The sequence below is a fragment of the Gobius niger genome, assembly GCF_951799975.1.
Source record: "Gobius niger genome assembly, chromosome: 15".
NCBI lineage: Eukaryota > Metazoa > Chordata > Actinopteri > Gobiiformes > Gobiidae > Gobius > Gobius niger.
In genome coordinates this window covers 15,008,307-15,022,665 of record NC_136866.1, presented here as the reverse complement: position 1 = coordinate 15,022,665, position 14,359 = coordinate 15,008,307, and the positions used below count along the sequence as shown (strand labels likewise).

Below are 14,359 nucleotides of genomic sequence, written 5' to 3'. Positions count from 1 at the left end.
CACTATCACTGTCAATGTCAATCCAATCCAACTTTATTTATATTGCACTTTAAAAATAACACTGTTGACTTACGTGCAGTTCACACAGAACAGGGCAAACAGTTAAAAAGGTAAAACACTCACAATAGACAAACAAATACAAAGGCAATGTTGGCAATGTCAAGTCATAAGTTCTGACTGACGGACATGTAGCTGCAACAAAATTTGCCGTTTACACATTCATGCAGGCACAGTGTAAGCCTGAGAACAAATGTGCTCGTCTGTTGCTGTTTTAAAAGCATGAAATTCTCTAAAGAAAGATTTAGAAAGTTATTCCGAAATATTAATTAAATTAAAAAGAGTTACAAAAAGAAACAAACTTGCATTATATGAAACTGTATCTTGATTTAGTTTGAATGTGTTCAAATGCTTTAACGAATATTATAAAGTATGTTGGAGTTCAGGTGATGGTGGAGGGAACAGTGATAGAGCCATGTAATAATATGCATGTTCAAAAAGGGGGGCAGATAAGAATGTTATTCTTCCATCTGCTCCATTCTGATCATGGGGATGTAAAGAAACACTGAAAGTGTGAAGTGTATGTGGCTTGTACGAATATGCATTTTTATGAAAGGATGAACTGAAAATGAAACATAAGGTGTAGCGGCCAAAATGCCCTGTGCAGTGTCCGCTCTGGCTGTAGTGTTTTAAGGCGTCTCGGACGCGCGTCTTCCAAGAAAGTCCATAAAAATACTGTGTTCCAAAAGAGGTTTTATTGGCATTACCTTTAGCCATCCACAAATACACAGCTTCACAGACAATAAACTTATAGACACGGTCGAAAAACTGTGTACCTCTACACTGCAACACCTGCGTGCCCTTCCCTTCACCCTTATATAGGGCAGGTAATCAATCACAAATGATACACACAGCGCCACACAGTGGCAGGAGGCTAAAACACATAAAACAGGCATATATGGCTCCAACACACCGGCCCCTTAATTGTTTGAGCCAGGGGTGATAGCAATTAAATACAAACTTAATATGGAGCCATAACAAAGCTTGACATTCTGTACGTTTTACATTTCTTGGGAACACATTTTCAAACAAACCAATTATCCACAATCCAAAAATCTTGTCAATACTCAACATATTTCATAACTAGCATTAGCATTCCATCCTTGTTACTTTAGAATAAATACATACATTTCCACCTTTTTCTTTTGAAGGCTTTGTAACTCTTTAGTTGAAACAGTTTGTGGGCTTGCCAACCAAGCAGCAACAAAGCAAAAAACATCCAAGCAACAGTACATTTTTCAGAGTTCCTTGACTCTCCAAGAGTTTGTGGGGACAGCGCAACAACCGTGATGTTGTCCACTTCAAGATGGAAGTAATTTGTGGCACTGAGCAGTGCATCCTTGAATGGGCCACCAACTAGCCCAAGCGGCAGCCATTTTGGAACAGGCCCGTCACTGTCCTCCTCTACAGTGACAGAGATGACAGTCTTCTCAGGCTCCTCGTCCTTAGAGCCTGCAAAACCCACCTCAGCAACAGGCTGGTCAACACGTAACCTGCTCTCACTGTCCAAGTTGACTGAATCCGATTCCATCAGGTCCACATCAGGAACCTGAAACTCCGATTGGTGTTCAGGAGCAGCAGATAGAGAACTGTGCGAGGATTCATTACAAGTGTGCTTTGCAGCGGGGTTACCGGCCCCTGTATCAGTACAAGGAACCACCACTGGGACGTAGATCTCTGGTCCTTCCCAGTCAATTTCTTCAAATTTACCTCCGGCCCCAGTATCAGCACAAAGAATCACCACTGGGACGTAGATCTCAGGTCCCTCCCAGTCCATTTCTTCAAACTTGTCACCGGCCCCTGTTTCACCAGAAACGCCTTCTGCCGAGGCTTGAGTGTCATTTGGTTTAGGCTGGGGCTTCTCTTGAGCCGTAGGCCTACTGGATTTAGCAGATGTAGGTTTCTTTGAAGCATTTAAAACAGCCAGTTTTGCAATAACCTCAGCTATTTTAGTTTCAAGATCCAGTTCTTTTAATCTTCTTTGAATAGCACGTTGTTTTGCTTCAAGCTCATATTGCTGTTCCATAAATGAAGCTTTAACCATTAGCGCAGCATGCTCAGCTTTTGCCTTCACAAGCGTAGCTGCCATCGAAGCTTTCATTCTCTTCAAACTGTCACCAGTGTCTTTATGTGACCTCCCACTTTTTATTTTGTCATTTTTATATTGAAGTGGGTTGTGCGCAGTTTTTACAGTGTTCTTTTTTACAGTGCACACCAAGTCCCGTTCCCAAAAGTCAGTTTTCTGTTCGTGCGCCATCATGGTCAAGTCATGCGCTTTTAAACGACCAAACTCGCAAAGTTATTGCGCGTACCAGTGTAGGCTTCAAACGCAAGGCTGGCGTCTCGCTGTGGCCGCTCCCTCGTGCTGCTTGCAGCCACTCTGCTGAACCAGTGGAGCTCCCGCGCTGTCTCCGTGCCTCGCCACCGCAATAGATAGAGAGGACGCCGTCCGTGTTCGATACCGTCCCCTTCCTTCCTCCTCCCGCCAACAGTCCGCCGGCTCGCCGTAGACCTCGCGACGATCTCCGCTACGGTAGTTGGTGGGTCCTTTACTCCAGGTAACCGTGCCGTGCCAATCACAGCAGGCGCCTCCACGTAACGCCCGGTGCCTGAGGGAGTTTTTCGACAAATGTAGCGGCCAAAATGCCCTGTGCAGTGTCCGCTCTGGCTGTAGTGTTTTAAGGCGTCTCGGACGCGCGTCTTCCAAGAAAGTCCATAAAAATACTGTGTTCCAAAAGAGGTTTTATTGGCATTACCTTTAGCCATCCACAAATACACAGCTTCACAGACAATAAACTTATAGACACGGTCGAAAAACTGTGTACCTCTACACTGCAACACCTGCGTGCCCTTCCCTTCACCCTTATATAGGGCAGGTAATCAATCACAAATGATACACACAGCGCCACACAGTGGCAGGAGGCTAAAACACATAAAACAGGCATATATGGCTCCAACACATAAGGAAAAGACACTTTGGGAGTGACAACTGTGTTGGTCTGCATTTCAAAATAGCCTGGAGTGCTTTCATTTTTTAGTAACAAATCAATGGTGTCACGATGATCACATTTGAACACTGAACTGCCCTTGAATAACCAACTTATTTAAAGGAATAGGCCACTGTTTTTACATACTGAGATATGTTCTTACGTAATGATACAGGAGCACAACGTCCGCGCAGTAGCTCCTAAAGACTTCCCCCGCTCACTTCCGTCAATAACCTTTAGGAGTTACTGCGCGGACGTTGTGCTCCTCGTATCATTACGCCTCACAATAAAGTACCCCTTTTTATCTGCTTATAAAATCGACATGTTACATTTCTGTGTAAATATACTTCGCATGAAAACACTTCACGTAACTTTATTTAAATAGGGAACACGTGGAAGAGCTTGGTAGCTTCTATCGTGAGCTTTTTTGGAGCTATGTGACATGTGGGAGAGGCTGCGTATGTGCTCCGTTTGCGTGACAGAGCGCACGGACAAAAACCAGACGGGGATATATTAACTCGTCTAAGGTCAGGTAAGAACATATCTCAGTAAGTAAAAACGGTGGCCATTCCTTTAAGGGCAAATAAAATGTGAAAAGATTCCAGTGTCAAAAAAGTACTTTTTTGTGTTACTGTATGTTTTCTTATATAGAATAGTGCATTGGTTACCGTTTGATCAAAAGTATGCTCTTTACCTACTGTTATTGCTTATACAATATGAGCTCCACCTCCTCCTGAGGATTATCCTCAGCGCCCCTACCCTTTCATAGATTGTGCAAAGAGAACAATGGCGGCAACAAAACAAATCTTGTGGGATACTTCTTACAAGTACAGTCCATTTACTTCAAAATGCTTCATGGGACAATGAAGGGGTGTGGAGGGGGGTCTTTAAAGGGGTTAGCAGGGCGTCCCAGGACATGCAGCCAGGGGGGGAGGAGACAGAGGACGTGCCCCAACTGATGTCTATTTTCACCAACGTACTACTATTACTCCACAGCATTTGGTCCCTGTAGTATTAGTAATAGTTGTTGACTGAGTAATACCTCAAGAGAGACAGCAGTTCGGGCGGGGCAGGAAGTCAATTCAAATGGTATTTTAGCAGTCAATGGGAGAATGTTAATGATTGGCCAGGCAATACTTTGAATATCAATGATTGGCAGTATATGTGTTTCAACTTATATCCATACTGCAAAACATTTACACAATAAATAGAATGAAATACAAGCAAAAACAGTTTAGTTGTTCTTCTGAAGTAGCAACATTAAAGCCATGAAGCTTCCACAGTGAAGCTTTAAGTTGCTGGTGTAAACATGGGGAAAAACATTCTCTGTGTTGTATTAGTCACAATCTGGTTCAGGTTTTTGCATATTTTTCTTTTCATAGAAATGTTATGGGAATTTGTGAAGTATGAGTCGCCAAAAGTAATGACAATTAAACAAAAAAAATGTGAAAAGGTAAAACATATATAATATGTTTGTGACGATCTGAAGACACTGTAGACTACAGGCTTTTAAAACGTTGTTGACCTCCTGACCTCACTGTGAGTAGAAGAAGCTTTTTGTCATGTTAACTGATCCACTGGTGCATCAGAACACACAATGTAAGCTCTTTTGTCCCAATATGTACGTTTGGTTTGAAATAGCCTCTGAACCAAACCCAAAGAAAATGATTAGCAATTTCTGACAAAGAGAGAGAATTAAGCCGGTTTACACTACTGAGCAATGCATTTAATGAGGCACCATTAAAAATAAGATGAAGTTAAAAACAAATCGACATGGACACTTGTTTTGGACATTATGACACAACTGGAGTTGAGTGACTGGCTTTGATATTCTTTTTATATTCTTGCTTGATGTATATAAACAGAAGGTTGCGTTTTAGGTTCGTTTTTTTCCTCTGTTTTTGTTTTAAACCCTATATTATACATTTATACATAACAATTAGAAAGGCCAAAAAAACAAATGTATTTTTCTTTCAATTTGACAATCAATTTGTTTTCATTGTAAGTTTTAGCACGAATCTGTGACAAAAGCTGTTTTTAGATGGCCTCAGTAGGTGGATCCTGTAGTGTGTGGGCTGTTTTGCCTGATGTTCCTGACGTCGTGTATCTTGTGTGTATTCTTGTAATCCACGTGTCTTAGCTCTGGCCAGATTTGGTTCCTATGACAATCAAGAGTTGCGTAAACTACAATGCCCACAATGCACCTGGGGGAATGTTTCTAGTGAGGTCACCTATGGGCCTTGGATGTTGTAGTTCGTGTGTTAATCTTCCTCAATACAGGCGTCAAAGCCACTGGATTGATTTCTGATTTCATTCACGGTACAGAACAGTTGGACGTGTATAGCTTTGAGTTTGAACAAAACGTACATTTTGTCCATGGTTGAAGAGATTTTTCACGCTGTTTTCACACGCTTGTCACCACTGGACGTCATTTCCCAGAAGCCCACAGTAGTCCGCGCATGCGTGCTGCGGCGCGGTGGCTGAGCGTGTGGAGCATAGTGGAGTGCAGTCACGTGGAGCCCGTAGAGTCAGTCCTGTCCAAACAGTGAGCTGATGTCGGGAGCCGCTTGGTGCTAAACTGATTCATGTTGTTTTTTTAGCGGCCCGTCCCTTTAAACTAGACTAATTTAGCGAATAATGAGCGACAACGATGACATCGAAGTCGACAGTGACGTGAGTATTTTGACTTTCATATTTTTTAATGATGTATTATTGTCAACAAGCGCTTTAGCCGAGTTAGCTCCTCGGCTAGTGTTAGCCAATAAGCTGGCTAGCTTTGCACTTCTAATTTAAGTAGGTTTTCTCCTGATGTCCTTTAAATCATCCGGGCCTCTTGGCCTGTTTCCCCGCTTTATCGTTACATAGATTTAAATATAATTGTGTTGCTTTTTCAAAGGAAGGAGAGTTTTGGTTAAGAATTCCGCCTACAATTGTACTTTTTGTTCTGTTTTTTTGCAGGAAGACTCGCCGAGATATCACAATGTGGTGCGTAATGCTGCGGTTTGTCCCATGTCAGAAATGTCCTAAATGTTGCTTCAATCTCCAAATATTGTGTTAATATTTGATATTCTTCCGTTTATTGAATGGGTAAGAGTAATGTAAAGGTAAAGATGGTCGTGAGTTCTTATTTATCTTAATGTAATGTCGGTGTAACTTGGTGATGCGTTTAATGACTGTGTTGACCTTATGATGTGACAGTAAAAGGCTTGTATGTGGCTTTAGCTCCGCGCCTCACAGCCGTATCCATCCTGTGTCCGCGGCCATGAAGCCTCGCAGCCACGGACACGTCTATATTTAGACCCAGGCTTTATCCGGCTACAAAGCGCCTTTATTCCACTTTTATTTCATATTTCCGCCTGTTTACTCTCCGCGTTTGTTGTCGGCGCGAATCCGTGCCACACCGCGGGGACCCCCCTCTCTCTGATCCGCGCCGTGGATGTAGGTCATGCCGCTAAAGGCGCCTCCTCCTGCTGCATGAGGGATGGGTGTGCGGGGGTAAAGTGGAGATGCTGTTACCCGTGCTTGTGCGCCGTCGTCGTCGTGTTGTTTTTGAGCCGCCTTTCCTTTACGCGGCCGCTGCGTTTAGAGCACACACACACACACACGTGAAACCAAATATGATTGAAACATATTGCGGGTTTATGCAAAGGCGGCACAATTTGCGCGATGCCCCGTCGGTTTGCAGAGAAAGGGAAAGAGGAAGCGTGAGAATAAGCTCATGCTCGTTCGGCACTGAGGCCAGCTGCCCTGATATGCACTACTTAATATGTCGTCTCATCTGATTTATCAATCAATAAACCCCAATGTGTATGTGTTTCTTTTTGAGTATTACCCCCCAGTTATGTCAAATAGAAATGGCCCCAGATTTAGTCAGAAATGTATAAAATTATGTATGTATAATTATGTAATTTATGTATTCGTAGTCTACACAAAATAATGTGTACTATAGAGGGATTTTTTTATCCTATCAAGTATGGCAATTGTGGTTAGTTGTGCTGTTTCTGGTTCTTAAGATGAATTCAGTTCTTGTTGCACCTTTTTCAACACGTCCAGGAGCTTTAACATTTGAGAGGCTAAACTAATAATAATAAACTAATAATAATAATATATATTAAAAAAAATTGTAGAGGTATTAAACACGAGGCCTCATGCCCTTTATAAAGGATAAATTGCGATGTTGATTCAATTGGTATTAATTGCCCAGCCCTAATATACTGTCAATAGATCCATTTATTTATCTGCATTAGGAACAATTTACTGTCAGGAAGTGGCACAGCAAACCTGTAATAAAGCTGCCGTTATTGTCAAAGTATCATGTGCGTAGTAGACCAGGGAACCGTCTGAACAGTGGACAGAAAAAGGGGATTTTTTAAGAAAAAGGGAAAAAAATCGTGTAATAATCAATTTCCTGAAGATATTGTTATATGGCTTTTAATCTAATGCTCTAGTAATTGTAGGTCAGCTGGTGGCTGCTGTATGTGATAAAGAATGATACACAGTGTTTTAGGACATGGGATAAGTTTAGGACACAGTGTGAGCCATAAAGATTTATATGCTGAGCTAAAAAAGGTCACCGGTTTGCATCAGGCATTAAACATACTAGCACGGCAGGCATATGAAGTAGAAAAGTAGGACGGCAAAGGAAGATTTAGGGCTGAAACAACTAATCGATTAATCGACAATTAATCGATTATTGAAATAGTTGTCAACTATTTTACTAATCGATCGTTTTCTAGTAAACACAGACTTAAGAAGAGTAAAAATGACATAAACATGTTTTATTTTTAATGGAAACCTACTTTGTTTATCAAGTTAGTTTCTTTAGTGTTTTGTACATTGAAAATGTCATAAATATCTGTCCGTCTCATCCAATCATAAAGCAGAACTGGCACTAAAAGCCTCCAAAAACGCTCACTTTAAGTTTACTCCATCAACATGTCATTATGTGATTAAAAAAAAATTAAAAATACCATCTTCATACACCATTCACAGCTAAGCGATTAATTGTAAAAATAATCGGTGGATTAATCGATTACCAAAATAATCGTTAGTTGCAGCCTTAGGAAGATGATGTAAAGCAAAGTAAGTAAAAAGTGTGTTCTAGAAAAGCAACAGAAATATGTAGTGGAAGTGAATATCAACCAAAAAAATAAGTGAATTATGTATATTTTGTTTAATTTGTTATTGAACAAAATAATATGGGTAATTGTAATCAATAATCCTGACATTAGTGAGTTAGTCTTGTAGTATTGGAATAATATTAGGTCTGCATACAATAGCTTCTGCAGTACCAGTGAAGAAGACTTTGTTGTCCCAGTAAGCAGCCGGACATGTTGTTTAACAACCTTTTATTGAAGTCTGTGCCAAGTCCAAAACTCAGTGACCCAACCTTTTCACTTCACCTGACACTCTAGAGAACATTTATAGCAGACATTTTTTTGCCAAATTGGAAGCAAGCATTAAGGTCCCATCTTCTGCAAACAAATCTCCCTTCTCCATGTTATTTATTTGCAGCTTCAGTGTTGTACCATGTACCTTATAGGCAGTTCATATTTCAGTCTACTCTTAAATGTTTGTGCTCCTGGACTTGTTTAATAGTGCACGGCCTTGCGATCCAATGTTGTGCAGCCCTAATACGAATGCCAAACAGACCAAATATACCAAAAGTACAGTTCTTTAAAGGTTTGCCTTCTGGAAGCTGGAGGTTATTGGCACTTCCACTGTTATCAGCACAGGAAGCCCGTCCACGCAGCGCCCTAAGTGAAGTATAGGTTTACAAATGGAGAATGTGAGTAGCTCTTCCACTGCGCACCTGGCTGCTTATGCAATATGTCCTCATGGTTAGGGTCTGCTAGTGCAGTGAAAAAGCATTTGCCAAATTCCTTACATCTATGACAAGCTAAACTAAAGGAAGCTCCATAAAAGTGCTGAGTCTCATTTGTATCGTACTTGTCAATTACAATACTTAAAACAGAAAAATCACACTCCAGCGTGATACATGTACCACAAAAACATGATATTTATTGCATCCTGGAATGAACCCGAAACCATCCTCCGTCTTTTTAAAGCGCTAAAGCCGCCACAGGGACCGTTCTGAGCAGTTCTGTGCTCAAAGTGTGTTCTTTATGTTGCATTTGATTTACAAGCATGCCGTTAGCTAAAAGTGAAATCTCGATTTTACTGTTTTCACACCCCAGGCTAATTTGAAATCCTGACCAGACCAGCCGCTCAAAAGTATGGTTACCTAAATAGTGTTTATATACACAGTTCATGTCAGAAAAATGTCAGTGAAACTTGGCTTTACTTTCTTTACCTGTGCATGTCATTCAGGAACATTGAATTAGACCTAAATGTAATGTTTGTCCTACACCTGGTGAGTTGTATAACACGACGTCGGCCAGGTTTGAATAGACAGTCTGTCCTCAATGCTCACGGGGATGAACTGATAATGGCTGCTCTTCGGTAACGAGACACCGGCCTTTTTACTGCTCAGTATGAAGCGTCTGATGGACAGAATGACAGCAGTGTGGGCCTCAAAAAATATTACTGCTTTTCAGACCATTGATTTTAGAGCAACAAGTAATACTGTATGCATCTCCATGGGGGTTTGGCCTGTTTTAAACCTGTAGTTTAGACATGTAGCACAGTCATGTCTCTAATGCCGATGGATGTGTTTACAAGTGAACTGTAGAGCTAAGCACTTGTTTAAATTAGACTGATGCTCAGTTCTGCTATGTATTGTCCATTATTGTTAGAATTTGTGCTAAAACAACAACTCGATTAATCAACAACTAATCAATTATTGAAAAAGTTATCAACTATTTCCGTAATCCATGAATTGTTTCTGGTACAGACTCAGTGAGACCAAGACTTGCATAAAAATGTAGCATTGCTGTTTAATACTGTTTAATCTCAGTTATAGTGCCTTTTGATACCACCAAGAGCGTCCTACAAACACTACTCTTAAGTTTACTTTATCAAACAATCTTCTTTAGCTCCAAGTAGTAAAATAACAGTAGCATATTTACGTTCTGCTCAAATGTCATCCTCCTATTTTCTGATGCAAAAGTAAATGAAAGGAGCATCAAAAGCCTGTTTTCGCCCACATCCAGGGTCTGACGAACTGCTGCTGGACTTGTCCTCGCACATGCCAGGACAGCCAGTCATGCGTTTGTTTGTGCCACACTGAACTGCCTGATGGTCACACCTCCCGAGCCCTATGATATTACACTGGTGGTTAGGGAATACTGTTGTGCAACCCTGTCACAATAGCATCCGCATTAATCACAAGACGCGCTCTGCGAGGCCTCTAATTGTGCCTGTCCTGTGACAAAGACTCCAGGCAGGCACGGCACCTGCCCATTCTCAGTTGTGGAGGTGGGGAGACCAGAAAACACTAGTAGGAACCATTTATGTTTAGTTAAAATATGATATTCATGAAAGTGTCATCAGTTTGATAAAGCGCTTTTAAGAACGCTCGAGAACGATAAAATGGAAATATAATGTTCAGCAATAACCCACACTCATGATTCCTCATAGAACCCCTTCACCGTCCTTCATGACCTGCTGTGTCATGCTGTTCAGGGTCAGAGGACCTTGAGCGGGTGAAGGTTTAGCCTCATGCCAAGCCGGAGCTTAAGTGAAACGAGGCTCATTGCTACGGCCTGTGACCACACGGATTAGTGGAGAGTGGATCCGACTGGGGGCTTCAAATGGTTTGGCCTGAAAACCTGTTGGATTTCCCGCTGTGCGTTTGATCACGTGACCTGCTGCAGCGGCCATCTTGCAACGTCACGTTTCAGTTGTGGAAGTTTTCAATAAATACAAGGATAAATTAGTGGACGCACTCTTGTGGTTTAAAACGGGCACTGCAACTGAACTTGGGTTTTTTCACAATTTTTCTGACCAGTATAGTAATTTATATGATATTATTGATCTCATGGACTTGTTTCTCAAAGTCTTCTCTGCATAGACAGTGTGAAATGCAGTGTAGAAATCTGGCTTGGTTATCACTATTTTGATTGTTAAAAGTCAGAATGAGACACGTCGTCCAAGATGAAGCTAGTTGGCAGGTTTTAATCAGAAGGCCCCATGGAGAAAGGATGCCAATTATGTTTTTCAATCCAAATAAAAAATCAAGTTGTGATTTTGACTTAGTCTTGTGCCCTAATACCTGCACGTCCGAGGGTCCTGTCTAAAGCGGTGCCTGTGTGTGTTGCAGGCAGATAAACGTGCGCACCATAATGCTCTGGAGCGCAAGCGCAGGGACCACATCAAGGACAGCTTCCACAGCCTGCGGGACTCAGTGCCCGCTCTGCTGGGGGAGAAGGTGGGTACTTCCCGCAGCACTGGGGTAGGCTCCTAATTTGTTCACTTATTTGATTGCTGTTTGACAATGTGATGAAATGTGTTATGACATCTGTAACATCTGTTGGTCAATCATATTTTTTTCCATACAGGAACAAATCCACAGTTATTAAGATTGGAATAATCCTAACTTGTAAAATAAAATGATCCCTTATGTTTGCGCATCCTGCTGAGAGACAATGGCCTCTTGTAGAAGTGTTGATGAGACAATATTTAACTGGATGGGTGGACTAATCTTTTAAAGTGACACAGTGGGACAGTCGTGTCCTTGAGAATGACACTTCACACACCAAACCTGTGTGAATGTGATGAGACAGTGGCAGTCTCGCTTCCTATCTGTCAATTCTGGGGCAGCTGTGGCTACAACAGTAGCTTATCACCCACTACGAATTATTGTTCTGGAGATGTGCACAGTGCTGAAAATATGAAGTGATATTTCTACCATTTGGACAATGTCTTTTCTCATTTAGAGCAATACATGAACCAAAACGAAGATGTGCATTTTTGTTTTGAACATTTCTGATTCTTTGCAAAAAGATAAAAAGTCAACATTGGTTGAGACCTGATGGGCCTCCAGTCTTGATCTGAGTAGTCCTGTTAAAGATGTGGTTTAGTTGTAGTTAACAGTTAGTCCACAGTGAGAGAACTGCTGATCCCTTCAGCCACCACACATGTATCAGATCATTGTAGTAAAACTTACTTCCTGTTTCAAATTGCCCAACATTTTGCACCTGTGGTGTAATTTAGTAAAAGTACTTACCTGACGCTTTGGGTGTGGTGAGGCGTCCTGGCTGATGCTCTTCACATAGGTGTTAGTACTCCTCTGTAGAGGAGCCTGAGACAGACGTAAAGGTAATGCTCTGAACTCCACCTTGTCCATCTGTCAGTCTTCAGTCAGCGCCACACCCCACAAAACCTTCACTAATCCTGCTGGATTCACGTTTTTACAGAAAAATATTTCACTGAACCAGATATAATGATGTTATGACTATGTCCTGTTTTTATACAGAATGATGTGTGAATCTTGTCAAATAAACTATTTCAAGAGTCTGCTCCATCAACAGGCATCGCGAGCTCAGATCTTAGACAAAGCCACAGAGTACATTCAGTACATGAGGCGGAAAAACCACACACACCAGCAGGACATCGACGACCTCAAACGTCAGAACTCCCTTCTGGAGCAGCAAGGTACTGTGCTTTATCGCCCTTTTACATCAAATACAATTTAATTTTTGATTGTAAATTTCAAAGCTTTAGTCATTGTTGTCCAAACTGCTCAGACAGTCAGTTGACTGCTGTGTGCGGCTCTAATACCCACCCATGTTTAAACAAGTCTTGCTTTTCCCTTTGCTCATGTCTGCGTTATTTGCTGACCGCCTCACTGTCTTGCCCCCCTTTAGTGCGTGCTCTGGAGAAGGTGAAGGGCTCCACGCAGCTCCAGTCCAGCTACTCGTCATCGGACAGCAGCCTGTACACCAACCCCAAGGGCAGCACCGTGTCGGCCTTCGACGGCGGCTCCGACTCCAGCTCTGAGTCTGAGAACGAGGAGCTCCCTGCGCCCCGCAAGAAGCTGCGCATGGAGGCCAGCTAAGGAAGAGGGGCCAGAGGGGGCACAGCGGCTTCACAACCCCACCAACCACCACCACCACCAGAGCCGACGGGCGAGCGGGGCTGTGCCTACAGGAGAGGGCGCTCTAAAACACATCCGCCAGTCCTCTCCCACCAAACTGGAGACGTCCACGCAATCATCTGATGGGGAGAGGGTTTGGTTCAAAGCATAATAAAGCTTCAGGTTACCTCTTTCTACACCACCCCGCCCCCTGATCCTGATTTCTCTTGGTTCCTTTGTTTTTTTGAGCGACGTCAACAATTGAAAAACCTCCCAAAAGAGGCAGCTTGGCTATAACTTCAGAGGACTTGACGCTCTTTTTGTACCCTCCACTCGAGCCCCTTCCCCTGGGCTGTTTTTTTTGTTTTTTTGTTTTTTCAGGGAGGACAGGGCCCTCCAAGCACTGCTATATTATTATTATTATTATATTTTTTGTTTTGTTGTTCTTGTTTTTTTTTTTTTTTTTTTTAAATCTGTCTAGAATCGTCACACACACATACACCTAGATTGATTGTCCTGAAGTTTACCTTTTTAAAATTGAGAGAATAAAAAAAATATTTGTAGCTTGCTTTTTTCCACTAAAAGAATGTGAAACGTGTAAGTGACCCCACACAACAGTCTCCTATGTTGAAATTTGATGTTTTGAAGGAGAATATTCCTAAACTTGTATTTTGTCCATTAGCTTGAAGTAGTGAATGATTAATAGGTGGCTGAATACATTAGGCATCTCATTTTATATATTCTACAAAGCATTGATTGGATGTTTTTCAAAAGTATGTTATGCATTTAGTAGTAAACCTCACGATTCATGGGAAAATGCTAATTTGTCACTTCTAGTTTTCCTTGTGTGGTATGACATAGGTATATTGAATGTCAAAGGTAGCTCCTGCAGTACAAAGGAAGCCCCGAGTCCCTGTTCAATGTGTTTGTGCTTACACAGTGAAAAAAATCCCAGAGGAGAAGGAAGTCTTCTGAGTGTCCAGGAAGCGTGTGTGTATATTGTTTCCATTTATTTCCATTTAGGACGATACAGTTTGTGTAAAAGGTCTTTGTTTGTCCATTCCATGGAAATTACAAGTATGTTGTACATACTGCCAGCAATTGTCTTGCAAGTTGAGGCCTACCTTTACTATGAGACTATAAATAAACTATTTTATCCTTTACTGTAGAGTTTGTGTTCACAACCTGTTACTACTTTTACATTTACTCCAGGACATCTATTCACCTGACTCAGCCCCGCCCACTTGATGGTTGACTGAAGAACTGAAGCCGATCAATATATCTACCAAGTGATACGTCTGAAATGTTCCATCAAAAACAGAAATGAAATAAGTTAGAC

At 41.8% G+C, this 14,359-nt stretch overlaps 1 protein-coding gene across 4 annotated transcripts; it reads left to right on the top strand.

The window, feature by feature from the left end:
- Window positions 1-5,560: 5,560 nt before the first annotated feature.
- max (myc associated factor X) lies at window positions 5,561-13,487 on the top strand. Of its 4 annotated transcripts, none has more exons than XM_079571758.1 (5): window positions 5,561-5,717; window positions 6,003-6,029; window positions 11,266-11,373; window positions 12,476-12,599; window positions 12,812-13,487. In XM_079571758.1, the coding sequence occupies exons 1-5, from the start codon at window positions 5,682-5,684 to the stop codon at window positions 13,000-13,002; spliced, it is 486 nt and encodes a 161-aa protein (XP_079427884.1). In that variant the 5' UTR covers window positions 5,561-5,681; the 3' UTR covers window positions 13,003-13,487. The 4 variants fall into 4 exon arrangements, with proteins under 4 accessions (XP_079427884.1, XP_079427883.1, XP_079427886.1 ...); XM_079571757.1 differs by having other exon boundaries at window positions 11,266-11,397; XM_079571760.1 differs by lacking the exon at window positions 6,003-6,029.
- The last annotated feature ends 872 nt before the right edge of the window (window positions 13,488-14,359 follow it).